The sequence below is a fragment of the Phoca vitulina genome, unplaced genomic scaffold (assembly GCF_004348235.1).
Source record: "Phoca vitulina isolate PV1807 unplaced genomic scaffold, GSC_HSeal_1.0 scaffold7, whole genome shotgun sequence".
Lineage (NCBI taxonomy): Eukaryota > Metazoa > Chordata > Mammalia > Carnivora > Phocidae > Phoca > Phoca vitulina.
The window spans coordinates 59,643,947-59,666,971 of record NW_022589710.1 but is presented as its reverse complement, the minus strand read 5'-3'; the positions used below and the strand labels follow the sequence as shown (position 1 = coordinate 59,666,971).

The window sequence follows — 23,025 nt, the reverse complement described above, 5'->3', positions numbered from 1 at the left end:
GGAACTAAAAATGAAATATTTGCTTTGAATGCTTTTCTGGAAAACCAAGATTTTAAAGTTAAAGACTTAGTAAATAATTATAAATTACATGTTTTCTTTGCTTAATCACTTACAGATAAACTACAGGCCTCCATCTAATATGGGAATTGCTATTCCACTCACAGACAATTTTTACCATGTGGATCCCAGCAAACCTATACCAAGAAATCTATTTCCTAAGTCAAAGGTAAATAATTTTTGAACATACAAACCAGTTCTTATTTGAATTCAAGAAATCATTCAGTGAAATTACAGATGGACCTAGCTCTAGGGACTAAATGAGAAGGTTCATTCAAAATAATGTTCCATCTGCCCTGATATGTCAGTGTTTATTACTATTCCTACTACCTTGTTCCTCCTCCTCCTCTTTTAGTCCCCCCTTTCATTTTTTTTTAAAGATTTTATTTATTTAAGAGAGACACAGAGCATAAATGGGGAGGAGCAAGGAGAGAGGGTAAGGGAGAAGCAGACTCCCCACTGCGCAGGGAGCCTGATGCGGTGCTCAGTCCCAGGACCCTGCGATCATGACCTGAGCTGAAGTCAGACACCTAACCGACTGAGCCACCCAGATGCCCCATTAACCCCTTTCCTCTTACTGCTACTTCTGGATGTGGTTTTGGAGCCAAGAACTCTAAATGGACTTCTTTCTGCTGATGTCTCCTAGGTTCCTCTTTGGATTTCAAAGGGGATTAGTGGGGTGACAGCATCTTTTCTCAGATGAAAGGAGCCCCCAGACCCATCTCACATGGCCAGCCCAGTGAAACGAAAGGTGTCCTATAGAAAGAAGACAATTTGATCCAACACAACACATTTAAACTCCTACCAATGGTCTGCTTAGAAAACAACCAAACCCAGCAGCACTCTGCCTCTCTGGAGTATGGAGTGAACAAGATAGAAAGAACAGACAGAAACCATGAGGTTGAGAGGAAGAGTACATGATGGGGTAGCTTCTTGAGGAAACCTCACAGATGCCTGTGGAATCTCTCTCCAGAAGAACACACCTGCCTACCTATAGATGTGCACAAACATTCACACCCATTCTATATGTGCATGCATTGTATAAGTACACACACACACACATATAGAAAGACATAAAATGCTTGTTTCTTTTGTTCAAAACTCTCCCTTGTTGGGATGCCTGGGTGGCTCAGTTGGTTAAGCAGCTGCCTTCAGCTCAGGTCTTGATCCCGGGGTGCTGGGATCGAGTCCCGCATCAGGCTCCCTGCTTGGTGGGGAGCCTGCCTCTCCCTCTCCCTCTGCTTGCCGCTCCTCCTGATGTACTCTCTCTGTCAAATAAATAAAATCTTTAAAACAGCAACAACAACTCTTCCTTGTCATTCCATGTAATTCAGAGCTAAAGCCAAATTCTCACAGTGGTCTGTCAGGTCCTTCATGATTTGGCCTTGGCATTCCATCTGACCTGATTTCCCCCTGGGTTAATCTGCTCCAACCACACTGGCCTCCATGTAGTTCTTCAAATATGCCAGACAAATTTCCATCTCAGAGCCTTTGAAGCCAAAGAAATTGCTCTGTCTGGAACGCTCTTCTGCCAGATAGTTCATGGTGCACTCTGTCACTGTCTTCGGGTCTTTGCTTAAACGTCACCATCGTTGTGAGGGCTGCCTTGACCATGCTATTTAGACTTGGAAGCCCCACCCCCAGTGGTACCCACTCCCTGTCCCCCTTCTCTCCTTTCTTGTTCTTCAGTGCACTTATTACAATTTTAATGTTTTACTCATTTATTTACTGTGTTTCATAAAAAGGTAAACTACATTAAGTCAGGGTTGTTGTTGTTTTGAAATCTATTTTACTCTTTACTGCATCTCTTGTACCTAGAACAGTGCCAGACACAAGGAGTGCTTTCAGACTATTGAACAATCTGATAATGCACATTTGTACATATATTATTATATACTCAACACATGAGGAGGTTGACTTCTTGTTGAATCTTGCATTTTGGGGTAAGAAGCTCTGCTCCAGGCAATGACGAGCTATAATACTGCATTCTTCTTCAATTCCAGTCTTTTCCAAAGATAAGCCCTGTTGTGTCCACTACTGAAATATGATTTTACTATATTTACATGGAAATCCTTAGTTTGTTTGTTTATGTTTTCAGGATTCTCTTAGGAGTTGAATAGCAAATGTACCTCGTTTACAGCTAAGTCAATAGGTTTTTTAATGCACTTTTTTATGCATTCAACACATGTTAATTTCAGCATTTCCAGTGTTATCAGGCATTGTACAAATCAACTTTCTCTGAGGATACAGCAACAAACAAGATAAGCACGATACCTTCATGGATCTTTACTGTAACGGGGGAGAATAGGAATTAAACAAGAAGTTGTACAAATTCAATACAATTTCTGAACAGTATGACCATGCATAACCTGAAGCAGAATTACCTAGGAATATTTCTACAATGTAGCTTTCTCAATTGTACCTCACAGCTACTGAATCAGAAACTATGGTGCAATCCTGAAATTTCCATTAAAAAAAAAATCTCCCAGTTAATCCTTACTTGCCCCTAAGTTTAAGACAGACAAGTAGTAGAAACAGACATAAAACACACAATATGACTGTGGATCAGGGGTATAGAACCTAGTCCAAGGGAGTCAGACTGAAAGATGAGTAGGAGTGAACCAACAAAGGAGGAGTGTAGAGGAGGGTAAGGGAGAGAAAAAGAGCATCCCGGGCAAGGAGGTATTCTCGCAAGGGCATTCATAGGAAAGGACTCCATGACTCAGGAGAACCAGAAAGCCTGGGGCATAGTGAATGTATCTGCATAAAACAGAGAATGTACATTCCTTTCAGTCCACATGGAACATCCATACTAAGTGACTGCTTATTTTGTAATAAAGTCTTAATGAATTCCAAAAAGGCTCAATACAGTCCATATTCTATAACTTTAAATCATTAAAATTAAAATTTTTAAAAATGCAAAAAAATAGTGTATGCATACACACCTATATCGTCAATTCACCCACCCCTAAATCTCTTGTCTAGTCTGACTTGTGAAAAATCCTAGCTAAAATACTAGTAAGGCAAATGCATGAATATACTAACTCTGGTATTTCAGGAGACTAGGTTTTCTCCAATGTGAGAAGGTTTGAGCTTATGAAACATTTTAAATTGATTCACTTCATAAATGGATTAAAGGAAAAATAATCTCATTAGAAGCCATAAAACATGTTTGATACAATTTAACATCCATTTCTGAATAAACTTCTGTAAAACAGAAATAGAAGTGATATTACTCAATCTAATAAATAAAATCTGTGAGAAGTATTTAGCAAACATATAAAATTAAATATTAGAAGCATTCATGCTTTAATGCTTCTATTTTACTTCATTTTGTAAAGTCAGGCTAAGCCAATGTGACAAAGAAAAATAAAGTATAAACATAGGAAAGAGATAAAACTCACCATTCCCACATGTAATTACTTACTTAGAAAATATGGAAGAAACAGCTGGCAAACTACTAAAACTAATAATTATTATCAATAATGTAGCCCAATGGATATAAAATCACAAAGAAAAATCAGTAATGTTCCTATATATCTGTAATAACTAATTAGAAGTAATAATGGAAAACAACCCACTCTTCATTTGTATATAATAATAGATGTAGAATTTAATCTAAAAATATGTGCAAGACAGGCACGGAAAAAATTATATGATTTAGCTGAAACATATAAAAAACACCTTGGATTGAGAGAAGTCTCACGTTCTTGGTGGGAAGCTTCACCATTATAAAGCTCAATTCTCTATAGATTAATCTATAAAATCAGTGCAATTACAGTCTAAACCCCAACAGAATATGTTTGAGGGAACAGAATGGGCTTTTTCTAAAGTTTGTACTGAAAAGAAAATAGGTATTAATAAATAAATAATTTGAAGAACAGGAAATGAATGAGGGATTTGTCCTCCTATTGATCAAAAAGAGTAATTAACATAATATGGTATTATCCAAAGTAAACAGATGAAAGGAAATAATAAAGATTAGAGTGGAGGTGAATAAAGAAGAGAATTGAAGAATAGTAGCAAGAATAACAAAGCCAAAAGTTGGTTCTTTGAAAAGATCAACAAACCTTTAAATAGACTGACAAAGAAAAAAAGAAAAGACAACTAAAATCAGAAATGGACATGGGATATTACTATTAACTTTACAAAAATAAAATACATATATTTATTTATAAGAGTACTATTAACAATTGTATGTCAACAAATTGGATACCTAGATGAGATGGAAACATTCATGGAAAAACAGAAATGACCTAAACTGACTGAAAATGAAATAGAAAATCTAAATAACTCCAAGACAAGTAGAGAGATTGAGTTGGTCAGTAATCAAAAACCTCCCAACAAAGAAAAGATCAGATGGCTTCATTGGTGAATTCTACCAAACATTTAAAGAAAATTTAACACCAATAGTTCTCAAGCTTTTCCAAAAAATAGAAGAGAAGGGAACACTTCCTGATTCTAAGAGGCTAGCATTACCCTGATACCAAAGCCAGATAAACACATTGAGAGAAAATTACAAACCAATATCCCTTATGAATATTAGAGACAAAAAAAACCTACAACAATACTAGCAAACCAAGTTCAACAGCATAGTAAAAGGATCATAGACCGTGACCAAGTGAGATTTGTCCCAGGAACACAAAGGTGGCTTAACATAAGAAATCAATCACTGTAATGCACCACATTAATAGAATGAAAGGAAAATATACATGATCATCTCAATTGACGCAGAAAAGGCTTTTGACAAAATCCAATGACCTTTCATGATAAAAGCACTCAACAAACTAGTAATAAAGGGTAACTTCCTCAACCTGATAAAGGGCATCTATGAAATACCCACTGCTAACATCATACTTAATGGTGAAAGATAGAAGCTTTTCCCTTAAGACCAAGAACAAGACAAGGCTCATGCCTCTTCTATCCAGTATTGGACTGGAAGTTCTAGCCAGGACAATTAGGCAAGGAAAAGAAATAAAAAGCATCCAGATTAGAAAGGAAAAAATAAAATGATCTCTAGTCACAGATGACATGATATTATATATATGTTATAATTATATATAATATGTATATTAATAAGATACATATAATTTTAAAGAATCCACAAAAACAAAGAAAAAACTTAGAGTTTATAAAAGAGATGCAGGCCACAAGATCAATACACACAAAAAATTGTATTTCTGTATACTAGAATGAACAAAAGTGAAATTAAAATAATTCCATTTACGATAGCATCACAAATGATAAAATATTTAGGAATAAATATAGCCCAGAAAATACAGAACTTGGACACTGAAAGCTACAAAACATAGCTGAAGAAGTTAAAAGGGAGTTAAATGTGGGAAAGATCCCATGTTCATGATTGGAAGACTTAATATTCTTACAATGACAATACTCCCCAAACTGATTTACAGACTAAATGCATTCCCTATTAAAATTCTGAATGCCTTTTTGCATGAATGTAAAAGCTGATTTTAAAATTCATAAAGAATTTCAAGAGACTCTGCCAGCCAAAACAATCTTGGAAAAAGAAGACAAAGTTGGAGAACCCATACTTCACAATTTCAAAATTTACTATAAAACTATAGTAATCAAAACAGTGTGATAATGGCATAAGGATAGACATATATATCCATGGAATAAAATCGAGAATCCAGAAAAAACCCATACGTCTGTGGTGAACTGAGTTTTGACCTGTGTGCCAAGGCCACTCAAAGGAGAGAGAATAGGTTTTCTAACAAATGGTGCCGTGACAACTGAATGAATATCTACATTCAATAGGATGAATTTGGACACCTATCTTGCACCATCTACAAAAATTAATTTAAAATGGATTGAAAACCTAAACGTAAGAGCTAAAACACAAAACTCTCATAGGGAACTATAAGTGTATACCTTTGTCTCTTTGGATAAGGTGATGATTTGTTAAATATGACCCTAAAGCACAAGAAATGACAGAGAAATAAATTGAACTTCATCAAAATTAAAAACTTTTGTGTGTGGTTGAAAGGACACTGTGAAGAAAGTGAAAAGACACTCACTGAATGGGAGACAATATTTGCAATTCATATATCTGATAAGGATCTAGTATCTAGACATTCTCAAGATCTCTTACAACTCCACAACAAAGAGACAAACCACTCAGTCAGAAATAGATGAAGTCTCTAAATAGATAGTCCTCCAAAGAAGATGTACAGATGGCCAATAAGCCCATGAATGATGCTCAATATCATTAGTCCTTACGTAAATGTAAATCAAAATCACAATGAGATACCGCTTCACACACATTAGGATGCCTATAATATTTTTAATGGAAAATGACAAATGTTGGTGAGGATGTGGAGAAATTAGAACCCTCATGCATTGCTGAGGAGAATATGAAATGGTGCAGCAAACATTTTGGCAGGTCTTCAGAAAGTTAAACAAATAGAATTACTCTATGGCCCAATAATTTTACTCTTAGATACACATCCCAAAAAAATTGAAAATGTATGCTCAAACAGAAAATTTATATCAACATTATGCATAATAGCCAGAGAAGGGAAACAACCAAATATCCATTAACTGATGAATGGATAAACAAAATAGGCAATATCCACACAATAGAATATTACTCAGTCATAAAAAGGAATGAAGTATTGCCATGTGCCACAGCATGGGTGAACCTCAAAAACAGTATTGAACAAAAGAAAACAGACACAAAAGGCTACATATTGTATATTTCCACTTATATAAGATGTCTGGAATAGGAAAATTCACGGAGATAGAAAATAGAATGAATAGATGGGCTGGGGGAAAGGGTAAATGAAGAGTAACTATTTTTTTTAAGATTTTATTTTTAAGTAATCTCGACACCCACCAATGGGGTTTGAACTCACAGCCCTGAGATCAAGAGTCCCATGTTCCACTGACTGAACCAAGTAGGAGCCCCAGTGGGGAGTAACTATTAATGGGTACAGGGTTTCCATTTGGGGTGATGAAAATGTTCTGGAATTAGACAGTGGTGATGATTGAACAACGTTGCTAATGTACTAAAACTCACCAAATTGTACACTTGAAAATGGTTAGAATGGTGAATTTTATCTTAATAAAAAGAAGAAGAAAAAAGAAGCTGGGGGGGATGGTAATCCTAAAATAAAAAGTAAAAGGAAGAATAACATTAAAAAAAAATAGAGCTGATCATCAAAATCAAAAGCCAATCTCTAGCAAGAGTGATCAAATAAAAAATGAATGACAAATGGATAGTTATAATGGAGATTTTAAATGGCATTAGTGAATGCCACGAAGAAAGGCAGTTTGAAACAGTAGACTTGGAGAGGGTTCCATAGAGTCCACAGTCCCATCATATCACATTGGCTCCTTCTAGGTCTCTGTCTTCATGCCTGCAATGGGAGGGGCCCAGAACGGAGAGTCTGGTGGTCCTCATGTGCTGCATTCAGAATAACACAGGTTTTGTAGGTCTCATGCATGTTAATCATCAACCTGGCAAGAAGCTGATACTTGAGATCAAATTACCAAGCGAGGAAACAAAATTCAGAAATACTGTACTTTTAGTCCATTATTAATGGACTTTTCCCCCCCTCTTACCTTCTCAGGGATTTTATTCATTCAGGAAACAAATATTTAGTGAACATTTACTCCATTTGCAGAAGTCCTGCCACAGAAAAAGCAAGTCAACCTATATTCTATTTGCAGAGATCTGGTAAATTCAAGCAGTGCGCTAACATGTCTACTCGGGAGGAGTGTAACTGCACAAATGATCAGAAGTTTTCACATGCTGTTGCTTTCTCAGATTGCAGAGAAAAGGTAAGGTAATTTTTAATTGCCTAAAGACTAAGTACTTTCATATTAATATAAGATTTTGAAGTGTGCATTTTGATTAAATATGAAAGTTAAGACGTGGAACTAATGTCTTATTATGACATAGAACTAAACAGGACACAGAGCTAGGAAGATCTGGATTTAAATATCCCAAAACAGGGTAACAAAGCACCTCTGCAAAATAGAATAATACCTGCCCACACTGTCCATTTCACAGGATTCTTATAAAGATACACACACGTGTGTATATGAAAACAATTTGTAACCTGTCATACACTACACTAGATTACGATGGATATTGATTCATTCAGAAATTATTGAGTATCTAATGTGTATCAGTACTGGGAATATAGAAGTTGAAGTCCTTGTAATCAAGGAGTTCAGTTTGGTAGTATTGACAAAATAGAAGACAGTATAGTATGTTGGTTAAGAGAATGGGTTCTGTGTCAAATATTTGATTCTGTTAGTCCCAAAGCATTCAGAGGTGTATCAGATGGATATTGGTGTTTGTATTAGCTAAGTTAAATGTGCGCTTAAGTAGATCTATTTCAAGGCCTTGTAAGACTATATAATAGCATTATAGACCCTCTCTCTCTCTCTCTCTCTCTCTCTCTCTCTCTATATATATATATATATATATATATATCCTTTATATAAAGATAAAATCACTTAATACCATATCAAGTATAGCATTCGCAGTGAGTTATGAGGGTTGTTATATATACCCCTACAACTCTCCCCTCACTGAATTGCAATAATATTTCTTGAGCATTTACTATCTACTAAACACTGCTCTAAGCATTCTCCATGATTTGCCTCGTTTAATTTGAGGCACAGACAAGCCAGGTAATTTGCCAAAGATTACATCATCAATATGTGAGAGAGCTAGATTTGAACTCTGACTCCAAAGCCTGAGCTTCAAGAGTGTGGCTGAAAGATCATGGCTGGATGGGAGAGAGGCAGAAAGGACATGGTCAAGGTCCAATTCATGCAGTGCCCTATGAGATATGAGTTAGCCAAAAAAGTTTGAATACCATCATAAGAAATTCCTGAAAAGGGCCAAAAGAAAGTTACAAATTTTGTTACCACAATATTTGTGTATTACTTTTGGAGTTCACATTCATTCTACTGTAAGACAGATTGTTTTTCAGGCGCTGAGAAGGCAGGAATCCTAAGAGGCACATGTCATTTAGAATGGCCAAACTCTTGGGGAAATGTATTTATTCACCCTTTACGAGGAAATGAAATTAGTCTTGAATTTTCCAAATTGACATTCATTCTTGGAATTTGAACTTTAGGTTCCTCGTTTTAAGTTTCCAGTTACACAATATCCAGTTTCTTTGGAAATTTACAGTGAGGATGGACGTATCCCAGTGGAAACTCCATATCTGGTTACCGTGACTGAAGTGAATAGGAGGGAAAACTGGAAACTAAGTAGGGTTTGCTTTCTTCTATGGTTATTTTGTCTTATAATTAATGTTGTTACTACCTAGGTAAGTGGCTTATAAAACCTGTTTACACAAGGAACAACCAAGAGTTGGACGCCTAACTGAGTGAGCCACCCAGGCGCCCCTCTTTGGAGAAGAAGTTGAATAAACTGGCACGTTGCTATTCACTCCCCTCCTCTTTCTCCCATGTATTTCATTATTACTTTCGGTGCCCTGGATTTCATGGCATAAAAGCATTTTTGGTAAAATATTTGAAAAGCCGTTTTGTGGATGAGAGGCAAAAATGATTGAGTTTGTGCTACATGTTGGTCTAATTGTCTCTTTTGACTGCTTTTGCAATATTACAGAGGAAGTTCTAAAAGTATGGCCAGAGAGCCTATAGAACCTGTCTTCTAGGGGCACCAGGCTGGCTCAGTCCGAAGAGCATGCGACTCTTGATCTCAGGTCATGAGTTCAAGCTTCACGTTGGGTGTAGAGATTACTTAAATAAATATCCTTTATATAAAGATAAAATCACTATCTACTAAACATTACTATCTTAAATAAATGAAACTTAAAAAAAAAAAAAAGAATCTATCTTCTAATTTTACAAGCAAAGTTTCTTCAAATTTCTATGGTAAAAGAATTTAAGAGATGCAGAAACTTTATTAAATAAGAAAAATGAGGGGTACCTGACTGGCTCAGTCAGTAAAGCATGCGACTCTTGATCTTGGGGTTATAAGTTCAAATCCCACATTGGGTGTAGAGATTACTTAACAATAAAATCTTTGGGGCATCTGGGTGGCTCAGTTGGTTAAGCATCTGACTCTTGATCTCAGCTCAGGTCTTGATCTCAGGGTCATGAGCTCAAGCCCCACATTGGGTTCCATGCTGGACATGTAGCCTACTAAAAAAATAATAATAAAATAAATAATAAAAATCTTTTTTACTTGGGGAGGGGCAGAGGGAGAGAGAGAATCTTAAGCAGGCTCCATGCCCAGCTCAGAGCCCAATGTGCTGCTCGACCTCACAATCCTTAGATCATGACCTGAGCTGAAGTCGAAAGTCAGACTCTTAACTGACTGAGCCACCCAGGCACCCCAGAGGTCTTATCCTTCTTGATAGTGTCCCTGAGGAGATGCAATGTTAGCTACAAGGCCTAATTTTCCCTAAATATATTTTCTATATAGTCAAGCCGAATCAAAAGTCTGGGATAACTTAGTCATGTTACAGAGTGAAATCCTTCATTGTACCTTGATTATGTAGCAAATTTTATGCAAAATGTGAAAATATTATCAGTGTGCTTAAAATATACTTCATGTACTTTTAGAACACAGTGTACCAGACAATGTAAAAAAGTTGAAAAATTACTTAGAACCACGTCTTAATGCTCCAGTGTATAATCCTTTAGGCCTCAACTTAAGTATAAAGGTGAGTTGACAGCACTTTTGTTTTTCCTGTTTTGCGTTGAAGTAAAACATATATGTCTAAACAAAGATTGGTTTAAGTTTTAAAGTATAAGTGTCCATCAATGGGAGAAATTGCATCTTTAAAATATATGGAGGGTGTTTATTTTTCCTCCCTTTCTCTTGATATTATTATTTCTAAAAGTATCTGAAAGTTGAATTTAACATTAACTTACTATTTTTTGAGCTGATAGGCAAAACTAATAGATTATTTTTCAAGATGGAGTAGAAAGGGTATTTCCAAAATTAAGGGAATAAAACAGTTTTGGTATCCTTCATCTGGATGTACACAGGTATGTCTTCTGGTTCTAGCTGCCCGTAAGAACACATGAAGTTGATATAATCCAGGTAATTGTTATAAAAGCCGATAAAAACAAGTGGGCGTATCAAAACCATGAATATGAGGATTAGCCCAAATTACCTGTCAAGGTCATGTTAGGCTTTATGTTTATATTTCTTCATTCTTTTTTTTTTTTTTTTAAGATTTTATTTATTTATTTGACAGAGAGAGACACAGCGAGAAAGAGAGCACAAGCAGGGGGAGTGGGAGAGGGAGAAGCAGGCTTCCCGCTGAGCAGGGAGCCCGAAGTGGGGCTCGATCCCAGGACCCTGGGACCATGACCTGAGCCAAAGGCAGACGCTTAACGACTGAGCCACCCAGGCGCCTTATATTTCTTCATTCTAAAACCAAGTTTCAGCTATTGTCCTTCTTCCTCCATTTTTATTTTGATACATGAAGTAGATGCCTTAGGAAGGAGATTGTATCTTTCTATGCAATATCTATAGGTTAAGTGGCTCCAGTGTGTATTTTAACTTAAAGGAACATACGTGTCTATGCTGCTAATGACCAGGTGTTTTTTTTCCACAGGGCTCTGAGCTTTTTCACTTCAGAGTGTCCGTTGTTCCAGGGGTCACTTTTTGTAACTTAGTTGAAGAATTTCAGGTATGGTAAATGCACAAGGTACCGATGGGGTGATGGCTGGGGAAGTAGCATGACAAGTGTCAGTGCAAGAGACACAAAAGAGAAAAACGGCAAAATTTGTGCGATGGACAGGGCCTGGAGACAGGGGATCCTGGAGAAAGGGGGGTGACATTGTCAGTAATGATGAAGGTAGAGTGTATGACACATAACAGGACCCATCAGAGGTGGGAAAATTTTAATATGTGCCTGTATTTGTTTTTGTTCTCTCTCCATCTTCCATTTTTAACTCATTTTCAGACTTTTACCGCATTTCCTCTCACCCCATGTCCCCAAAGAAACATATGTCTATAACATTTTAGTTTCCATTACAATCTTCCTGATTATCTTCACTGTAATGGTAGAGTCTTAATACGCCAAAAGCCATCAAGATCTGAAAGTTTTGGGAACCAAAATCAATCTCCCCAAATTACCCCATGATGTGCAATAATTCAGTTATGCTTCTTCACATAACGACAATTGCTACCAGGATGAGAAGGAATGAGGATTTGATTAAATTGATTAATGACTCATTCATTATCAAATACTGTTACCACATTATCAAAAACAAGATCTCTCTCTCTCTCTCCCCTCCCTCCTTTCCTTCCTCTTTCCCTCTCCCCCTCCTCCCTCTTCCCCCACCCCTCTCCTTTTTCTATCTTGACCCTGCCTTAAGGCCAGCCCCAGCAATGGATCTGCACTGCTGTAAATGTGTGTTAACTAACTGGAATTTAAATAAAAACTTAAAAAATAAAATAAAATTGGTGAAAATATAGTCATTCAAAAAACAAAAACAAAGAAGCATAGCAAAGGCTTCAAAATAAACCTGCAATATAAACACCTCACTTAAGTTCTGGAATAACCCCTGAGTGGCACGGGAACCAGAAAGACACAAGAGCATAGCCAAAGTTTTGAAACTGAACTGACACCGGAGCCACCACCGAGAGTAAAGCATAACTTGATCTGAACCCAACCAGTGTAGCCAACTGCTAAGACAAACAAAACCCCAATATTTTCCAGAGAATTTTTAATAAGACTCGGAGTCTCATGACAGAAACATCTTAAATGTCCAGGATAAAATCCCATATTACTCAATATGCCAATAACTAAGAAAATATAATAGATTCTCAAAAGAAAAGACCATCAGCAATTGATGGTAAATGAAATGATCAGACAGATGTTTTAAACCAGCCATGATAACCAGACTCTGTGAGGTAAAGGTAAATGAGTTTTGAAATGACTGAAAAGGGAAAGGGAGGAATTCTCAGCAGAGAAATGGAAGCTATAAAAAAGAAAACCAAATGGAAATTTTAGAACTGAAAAATACAATATTTAAAATTTAAAAATCACTGGATAGATTTGCTAGCAGAACAAATATGCAGAGAAAAAAAATCAGTGAATTTGAAAACAAATCAGTAGAAATCCACTCTGAAGAAAAAAAAACTTTAAAAAGAATGGCCTCAGGGATCTATGTGATAGTATCGAAAGTCTGACCTTTAGGTCCCCAGAGTCCATGCAGGACAGGAAAAAGGGATTGATGCAGAAAAAAGAAGGGCAATGAGGGGGAGGAGGAGGAGGAATGGGAGGAATGGGAGGAGAGGGAAGTGGGAGGAGGAGTGCAGGGGAGGGAAGGGGTAAGGGAGGGGAAGGAGAAGGAGGAGAAAAGAGGAAAGAATAAAGGCTGAAAATGTCCCAAATTTGGTGAAGACATAAATTTACATATTTAAGAAGCTTAGTGAATCCAGAGCAAGATATAGAGATTCTGCCTAAACATATCATGACCAAACTACTAAAAATCAAAGATAAAGAAAAAAATATTGAAAGCAGCCAAAACAACAGCAACAACAAAGCCATGTAAGTGAACAATAATTTGAATGACTGCTGATTTTTCCTCAGAAACCATGGAAGCTAGAAGAAAGTTGCCCAACATGGGAGGAAGGACTGCCAATCCAGAATTCTGTATTCAGTGAAAATATCCTTCAGGAATGAAGGAAAAATAAAAGCACTCTTAGATGAAGGAAAACAAAGATAATCCACTATTGGCAGAACTTCTCTTTTTAAAAAAACATATAAAGAATTTCTTCAGGCTGAAAAGAAGTTGTCAACAGAAGGAGACAAAGCTTCTGGAATGAAGGAGGAACCACAAAAAAATAAAAGAAAGACAGGAAGTGATTGTACAGTTAACCAAGGGAGAATCATTAAACAACAGTAGAAAAAGAGTGTAAGTTTCTTGGGACTGTCGACACCTGCTTTTGAAAGTATCCTGAAACAATGGGGATTTTTGCGCATCTTAAAGGACATTATTGGGATAATTGACAAAATTTGAATAACGTCTGTAGATTAGAGAACAGCACTGTCTCAGTGTTAATGCCTTGATTTTGGCAATTACACTGTGGTTACTTAAGTGAATTCTTTGTGTTTAAGAAATACAAATTGAAGTATTTTGGCAGTAAAGAGATATTGTGTCTAGGAGACACACTTCTATGATTCTGGGGTTTAACCTTTTTTTAGACATGGTGTGGAATATTTGGATAGTCAAAGAAGAGTGGAAGGGAAACATTTGAAGAAAAACTGTTTTCCAGAACTTTAGAGGTGGCCGTTTAGCTGGCGAATACAGAATTCAGAGGTGATACAGCCTTCTACTCTTAAAAAATAATGGATGGCTTAACTGAACAAGTGAAATGTTTCTAGCGTCTAGTAAGGTGACTAAAATTTTATTTTATGTAAAAAATGGGTAAGAAAGGCATTCTGGGTGGAGGGGACAGCAGCAGCAAAAACACAGGTAAGAGAAAGCGTCAAGCTTATCTCTTGAACGGCTTCTATCCATTTGGCTGGAATGTAAGGTTCTGTAGAAGAAAGTGGGTAGGTTAGGGTCAAACTGTGGGAGACCTGAGAGCTCATAATAAGAACTTTAGGATGTTCCTGTCAGCAAGAAGAAGCTATTAAACATTTTTGAAAAAAGGTGTTCAGGGATGGAGACCATGGTCTACAGCAGTCCAGTCAGAGTGAATCACAGGATTTTTGCACCAAATGCTGAGACATGGATTTGCTCTTTCTTGATGATATTGAACAAAACAGCTTATGGCCCCAAGAGCTGCTGTCAGCCATGAGGGCTGTGGAGACTAAGAGGGGAGATATCCAACACTGAGGAAGCAGAATGGAAAGATGCAAACAAAAGCCAAATAGACCAAGATTACAATGAATTGTTTCCTCTGGCTCTTTCAGCATGGAAAAGAAAATTCACTTTTGTGATTACATGTAGCATACAATTGTCTCTCTCATTGGCCACAAACAGATTAGATCTTTCTTAACAAAGCTAATCATCCATACTCCTCTGATGGTCCTGCTTAGAAGGAAGATTTTTGTTTTCTTGTAGTACCATCCTGAAGACCACAAGTGGAATATCACATCCAATATCTAACATTTTCTATCAAATTCCCAATAATCCCAGTACCATTGGGCACACACCATTGGCTCTAAAGTACAACAGGAGACGGCTAAGCCAGCTGATCCATTACCACGAGGATACTTATCTGCCCAGATGGGAAAGAACGGTTTCTCACTGCTTTCCACACCACTTAGCCAGGACCACCTTTTCAATTCTGCTGCTTATAACATCCCACTTCCGGTACCAGTTCTGTATCATCAAAATTCTTTTCGTTGCAAATAAAGCAACTTCACTTTTTTTTTTTTAAGTGTTTTTTAGACAAATGGGTGTCTTACAAAGATGAATCTGGCAATGTTATTATGTCAACATGGATTGACAGCACAGAGAGGAGGCTGAGCGGTTTGTTCATACAAAGTGAGGTAATAAAGCTCACAGTAGCAGGATTGAAAATGGAATGGAAAGAACGAATCTGAGAGAAATTGTAAAAGATTCGATGGCATACGAGGGTTGTTTCAAAGAAAAGGCATACCTCCTTTGGGCACTGGGAGGATGGTGGTACCTTTAACTTGAGCTGTATTCTAAAGCAGCTTACCCATCCTTAGCATTTTCCCACATTCTCCACTGTCCTATTTCCACTCATCTCTACTTTCTTCTACCTCAAAATATGATCTAGCTTCCTACTTCACAGAGAAAACCCAAGTCACTGGGCTCGAACCACCTTACTCTCTATATGCCCCTGCTTCTAGAATTAACGTATATGGCACCCATCCTGGCCTCAAGTCTCAGAGAAAAAGACACCTCTGTGCCTCTCTGTCAACAATCCTGTCTCTCTTCTAGGCACTTGTTTTTATTAGTTATCCATTCAGGTGTAGGAAGCATTTTGAATACACAGAAGTTTCCCTATGTTAGCACATAGAGGATTTTCTAAAAAGATGACAGCTTGAAGGAGCACATGCTTATTCCCTCTCCCTGGAATGCCCGTTCTTCTCCTTGTCTTCTGTGAACCCACTTATTCTTCAAGATGCAGCTCAGGAAGCACATACCCTGGTCACCCTCGGCAGTTAGGCATTTCCTAACTGTGTTCCCATGGCACTCTGTCCGTTCCTCTGTAACTGAACACAGAGTGTTTTCCTGCCATCTAAGTATCCTGCCGACCTCTGCGGTTAAAGACCTAGGACAATAGAATTTATATTCTGTATTGCGTGCAAACTGTTACTTACCAGATTGTCCAGAGACTGTTTCTAGGCTTTGTGGATGCTGAATATCTATATGTATCTGAGCAGAAGTTTGCTAAATTGATTAATAGTGTCTCCACTGTTATGGAAATCTTATAAAGTTCAGCGTCTTAAATGACTAGATTCAGAAAGCTAAAAGACTGTGCTTTTTCTGTTGCAGATTTATATTGATGAAGTACCATTGCCATTTCCAGGACACACACTCATAGCTGTTGCAGCGGCTGTAGTGCTGGGGGGATTAATTTTCACAACATTTATGTTTCAAATACGTAACATCCACCCAAGTGATATATGCCGAAAATTTATGAGGAGAAACAAAGTGAACTTGTCAAATTTCAGCATGAATCAGATGGCTCACAGATGAAAATCTGAATAGGGAACCAATGATAATCACAATTGTCTCTTAATGTGCTGGCTTTACGAGACAATTCTAGAACAATATATTTAAATGTTAATATAAAAACAAGATAAAATACTTCAGGATGACCATTTATAACTCAAATTGCTACTCGTCAAATATGTTTACCATTCTGTTTTCTTATTTTAAATACGTGGAAAATTTCTTCTGTTAATGCTTACGTAGAAGATCTTCCTTGAGGTTTTTACAAAACTATAAAATGAATAAGCATCTCTGTGTGGACTGGGTTTTCTGTATTTTTTAGCTTGGAATGGGTTTTTGGTAGTTTTTGGCTTTTATTGGCCAGAGCCCATGCTGTGGGATCAGGACACCCGAGCCTTGCTCTGTTCGAGAAGGAACATGGGTAGAATGCAGTCATGCCAGGGAAAGGCAGGTGTGGGGGAGGCTCATCTGCAAGTGTGCTGGCAGAGCTTCACGGGAATTAAAGGGAAAGCCATCTGGGTTTCTTGAAGCAACTTCAAAACCAGATAGTAGTACCTAAAAAGAGGGAAATGTGACCTCCATTATGGGGGTGTTGGAAGAACACAGGGCAAGGTATTGGTTTACAAACCTACATACAAGCAGGTGGAATTCCAAAAGATGTACCTCTGCGTGCTCTCTCAGAGCACCCGTTCCCAAATAGCCAGAAGATGACAATACATTCCGAGATCAGAGCTATAGTCTCTTGGAAAAGCTCTGAAGGGGTGGCACACTGCTTTGACAATGTAAGGAGAAGCTAAGTATCTCGTCCAGAAGAGTGTGTTTTCCTCATACGCCGGGAGCCAAGAAAAGCCACATGGCAGTCTTGGTTTCCAATTCAGTAGAATCATTATCATGTTGACGGGTAGAAGCTCTGCTACACTGGCTAGAGAGACCCCTTGTTCAGGACACAGAAAGCAGAAATCTCAGTAGGGTTTTATTAAGTGAAACCATTCACTCTCCATCCCTTGTCTCCCAAGTGACTGTGCTGTAGCTATAGGAAACCACTCTGTACTGGGGATTATGGCATGGGACATATATTCCAGCCAGCCAGGGAAATTGCCAGTGTCCAAGGGGCCATTGTGCATGAACTTTCAACAGACCTTCTCCTTATCATAAGACCACCTGTTTCTGGGTGACAGAGTAACAATAATGCAGTGAATCCCGGAACATCAACGCATTGCCTCACTTGTTTTTGTGAAGTTGAGGACAGAGTCAGAGGCAAATTTGCCTCTGAGAGATCAAAACACTTAAGAGTCCATACGCGCTGAAAAGATGATTGTGTCTCCCCATGCATAATTAAAATAAAATGTTGATGTAACACAAAACTTCAACATATGTGGAAGTGAGAATAACTTCTGTCTAGATTTTCTGATTAGAAAATTCTGAAAAAATTCATCAGGGCTTTACTACTCACATTTTGGGGGGCTGGGGGGCAAGAGTTGCCCCATTCCTTGTGTTGGGGCATAAAAGGGCGGAGATGGAAGAATACCATGGAAGCATATAAGGCATTTGGAGCGAATGGGCAGGCTGGGTGTCTTCACCCGGCACCCAGAACTACCTTGTAAGTTTGCAAGTAGGATAAAATCTCAGACTCTTCACAGAGATCGATACAAACAAGACTTAAATTTGTTCATGGGTCTGCTGGTTCATGAGAAGAGAGTAACCAGATCTGCACTACAGCCTCTATTGGACTAGATGCCACTCAAAGCTCCCACTTTTAGAACCAAAATGCATTAGAGCAGAATATTCTAAATGGTAGGTGATGTGTGCTGCCTCACGTTTCCCAAACGACCTACCGGGTACTGTTTGTCCTTCTATGTGGTAGGGAAAGCAAGGTGCCCTTGCCTGTCCTTTACGCTGGATTAGGAGGCGCCCACAGGCTCCAGAATCCTGAATTAGCCCAAACTTTGCTAAAGTGTATTCTTGTTGAGTTTGACTTTCTACTCCATCACACATGTACCATATCAAGATATCTTAAGAAGTTGCTTCTACATGCTCCTCAGGTCCATGAAACCTACTATTCTATAGCATAGTGAGGTGGTCAACTTGCTTCCCACCGGACTGGGGCACAGGACCAGAGGCGGTAGAACAGTAAAGGTACATTGCTGCCCTGCCAAGGGAAGGATTGAGCTTGAACTAGAGCAATATGCCAAGTTCCAGGATTTTCATCGGTTGCCCCTGTACCACGATCACTGTGCCTACTCTGCTGTCATTATGAGCCTGCTGGACATGGTGGTCCTCGGCACCTCCCATCTCCATCAAGACCAGGCATCCAGCTTTAACTGCAGCACTACGCACCCTCATCCAGTCGTGCTATACAGCATGGCAGGTAGGAGCTTGGCTTCCAAGGTAGGAACGCTTGGGTTGGAATGCTGTCTTTGCCACTTTCTAGCTGTGTTATCTTGAGAAACCGATTTCTCTGTGTCTCAGTTTCTTTGTCAATATAATAATGTGACTTACTTCATTGGATTGCTTGGGAATTAAAGGACTTAATACACAAAGTGCTTAGAACAGAGCCTGGCCCTTAGAAAGGGCTGTAGAAACATTACCTCTGTACCGGGAAGGTCAGGGAGCATGCCTTGAAAGATTCAAATTCTTCCTTTATCAATCCACTCTTAGTGACCAAAAAAAAGAAAAAAAGAGACATCCAGGTGTCATCGGTCTGAATTCCTCTCCACTGGTCAGGTGCTATATGGCCTTTCAGTGTCACCTGGCGTGGTGCACATATTGGGCCAGATTTGCATTAGTTAATCCAATCCCTTAGAACCCCAGCTAGCAGCCTCAGCTAGCATACCAAATACAGCATCAGTATGACAACAGATTGAGAATAATCAGCACTATGTTCTTCAGTCTTTGGTCAAACACCTCAAAACTCCTGGCCCATAAAAATTTCCCCAGGGTTTTGACAATAAAAGGAGCACTGCAATTCTGGGATGTAACTCTTTTCTGTTTAACACCTTCCTGTTTATTTTGAGTCAGAATCCACCAAAGAGTGAGGCACAGGAGGGATTTTGAGATTCAGCCTGCAAGGGAGGCCCATCAGGAAGCTGTCAAGGTTTCACTGAAGGAAGACTTTAGATGGTATTTGCTTGGCTGAGCAAAGCAGTCAGATTTTATGTGCTCATTTCTATATTATCATGCTTATTAGCCCAGTTCTGCTATTTACACACTTGTCTGCCCCTGCACTGGGTATGGTGCTAATTTGCTGTCACATTTCCTTGATATGCCCATCTAGTATAGTGACTACTGCATGCCTGGTGTTCAATAAATGAGGAATAAAAACACTTTATTATCAAATTCAGGGGAGCAAAGGAAACCATAAGTACAACACAAGAGCATCCTGTTATAAGAGAAGTTCAGATAAAGTAGCAAAATACCTAGCATCCCACAGGCACAAAGTAGATAATAAATATTTGTTGAAAAATTAATAAATTAATAAATGAATACAAAGAAAGGACTCAAAAGAAGAAGCTTCGGGGAATCCTTATGATTTTGATGTGTTCTAATTTATGATGGGATATGAGTTTAACAAAAGTAAAAGGAGTGGGGTTTTTTTGTCTCTGATTTTAAGAGTAGTAACAGGAAAATTTGGAAAATAAAAGTCTAGGAAAGAAAAATTAAAATCATACCACTTAAAATTTTGGCATATTTTCTTAATCTTTTAAGTTTGGGATCTGTGTGTATATATGTGTATATTACATAACATTACTGCCAAATGACATTTGTAGTTTACTATATGTAGGTTTCTCCTAGTTAAAACAAAAACAAAAACAAAACCCTCCATGTCTAGATTTATTCAGTGTGACTTTTATTAAAGATGCTTAAAATTATGAAATGTGTTCGTTGGCACGAATGGCCATTATGTTGATGTTTTGCTTGGTTAGAATAATCCTTGCATAGGGGCCCGACACCTTAATGGTTCCTGCACGTCAGTAAGCACAGTGCCCGTTGTTGGTTGGTTGGTTGGTTGGTTGGTAGCTTGTTTTGGGGTGGCCAGGGGCGAGCCCAGGAAAAAGGGTTGCCATTTGAGGAGTCTCATGTGAAGCAGAAATGGCCAAATTGGATCTCGAAGGATGATAAAGGTTTTGAGAAGTCAAAAAGAAGCAGTAACAAAGAAATGGAAGAAAAAATTTCAGAGAAATAAATGAACATTGACTAGCCTCGTGTAGAATAGAAGATGGTAGGATGTGTGCAAATCATTTCAGGTTGTGTGCAGATTTGGATCTGTTCAAGACATTCTTTACTTTCAGTTTGCATGTCTGAAAGAAGAAAATGACAAAAGGATCTAAGGTTTTCTGACAATGTAAATAGTGTGAGTTTTTTTAAGGCCCAGCCTTTTTTTTCTGCCTGCAGTTCCCCGCGTCTATTATAAACGTTAACAATCTTGTGAAGACCCTTCTATACTTTTCTTTCTGGTTGTATCTAGTTTCCCCTCCTCAATCTAAATTAGCTGAATGGCTATGGAAAGAATAACTGTCAGGGGCTCCTGGGTGGCTCAGTGAGTTAAGCAACTGACCCTTGACTTCAGCTCAGGTCATGATCTCAGGGTTGTGAAATCGAGCCCGGTGTCATTGGTTCCCTGCTGAGCTTAAGATTCTCTCTCCCTCTCTCTCTGCCCCTGCCCCTGCCCTGCACTCTCTCTCTCAAAAAAAAAAAAAAAGTGTTGAAATAAGGGAGTGAATGATTACAGGCTCTGTGCTCAGTGATCTGGTACTTTTCCCATGAGAATGAAAAATCACACGACAACACCTTCAATGTTCGCTTGGGGTCAAGGACCTTGACTTCGACATTTTTAGGAGGACACATACATTTAAACCTCCTAATAAAGCAGCTGCTGTCTTACTCATAGAAACCTATTCAATTTTTACCCTCTAACTCAAATCAGTTTTAACAAGTACTTATCAGACCCTTGGGCATCAGACCCTTTGGTGTCTGCAGGAGAAACTAACGAAGTCAAAGTCATCACCTGCGAGGGCTTTCTTACTTATATTTTATGAATAATTCTGGTTCATTCCCTATTCAAAACTGTTCTCATTTATGATTTGTTGATTACTGACACTCTAGGTAAAAGATATTCACATCATAAGAACACCCTTAATGCCATGGGGAAAGTAGACAAATATCTAGTATTTAGATATGTTTAAGTTTTTACTGTAATGGTAGGACTTCAGGGTAATAATAGTAATGATATAATTCAATTTGGTGATGGCTAACCTTATTCCGGTTGTGGCAACCAGCACTCTCCTTTCTGGAATGGCAAAATCTTCTTCCCTTCTCAATTCAAGACCTAGTGAATGCACTAGTGTTTTCAGGAGACTCAGAATAGCAGCTAGTGATCCTCGGGGTGATTCCTTGTGCTGCATCATGCTCCAGTATCTGTAATGAGGGAGGCCTCTTCTTTGACCTTGGAGAGGTTACTGGTTAATTACGCTGACTGTAGGCTCCTGGGCACGTGGAAGGAAAGTCTTCTTTGTTGGATGGAAAAGTTCTTCTCTGGCAGAGGAAAAGTTATAACCACAAGTCATTCTGCCTTCTAGACTTGTAATTTGACCTTACTTGAACCATTCTTGCATTCCTAGAATAAACCCTACTTGACCGTGATGTTTTCTTTTTCTAATACCCTGTTGAGTCTGGCTAGCTAATATTTTATTCTAGTTCTGTTATAAAATGAGTTTGGCCGCTTTCCCTCTCTTATGGAAGTGTTCCTTTAAAGTCTGGATTATCTGTTCCATAAAGATTTTATAAACTCACTAGTAAAGCTATATCAATGGTAGGCCTACCATATTTTGACTTGGTTTATAAATGTTTCATAATAGTTGGTGCTTTATTTTGTATTATAACTATTTAACTCTGTTATTATTATATCACTTTGTCTCATTTGATATATTTTGTCTGGAACTCAAACTTGTCTAATTTTGTTATTTTGATTTCTCTCTTTTTTAAGTTTAGAGATACATAATTTATATGTAAGTAAAATTCACCCTTTTTAGTGTGCAGTTCTAAGGTTTTCGAGAAACGTATGTAAACATTCACGTAACCAAAATCACAATCAAGATCCCATCACTCCAAAAAGTTCTCTTGACCCGTAGTAGTTAACATCTCCCCCACTCTTACTCCCTGGAAACCGTGGGTATGTTTTTGACTCTGCAGCTTTTTTCTTTTCCAGAAGGTCATATAAGTGGAATTGTATGTATGTAATCTTCTAAGTTGGGCATCTTTCTCTGCACAGAATGCACTTAGGATTCATCTATTCATATATATATATTCATCTATATTGTGTGTCTCAGTAGTTTG

The 23,025-nt window shown here is 38.1% G+C and overlaps 1 protein-coding gene across 1 annotated transcript in view; it reads left to right on the top strand.

Moving 5' to 3' along the window:
* The window catches only part of CATSPERB (cation channel sperm associated auxiliary subunit beta), a 95,686-nt gene extending 78,970 nt beyond the window's left edge, over positions 1 to 16,716 (top strand). The window contains exons 21-26 of the mRNA XM_032404640.1: positions 116 to 226; positions 7,753 to 7,863; positions 9,177 to 9,312; positions 10,636 to 10,736; positions 11,640 to 11,714; positions 16,513 to 16,716. Coding sequence (XP_032260531.1) covers positions 116 to 226; positions 7,753 to 7,863; positions 9,177 to 9,312; positions 10,636 to 10,736; positions 11,640 to 11,714; positions 16,513 to 16,716 — 738 coding nt within the window. The remainder of the gene's footprint in view (positions 1 to 115; positions 227 to 7,752; positions 7,864 to 9,176; positions 9,313 to 10,635; positions 10,737 to 11,639; positions 11,715 to 16,512) is intronic.
* Positions 16,717 to 23,025: the final 6,309 nt, after the last annotated feature.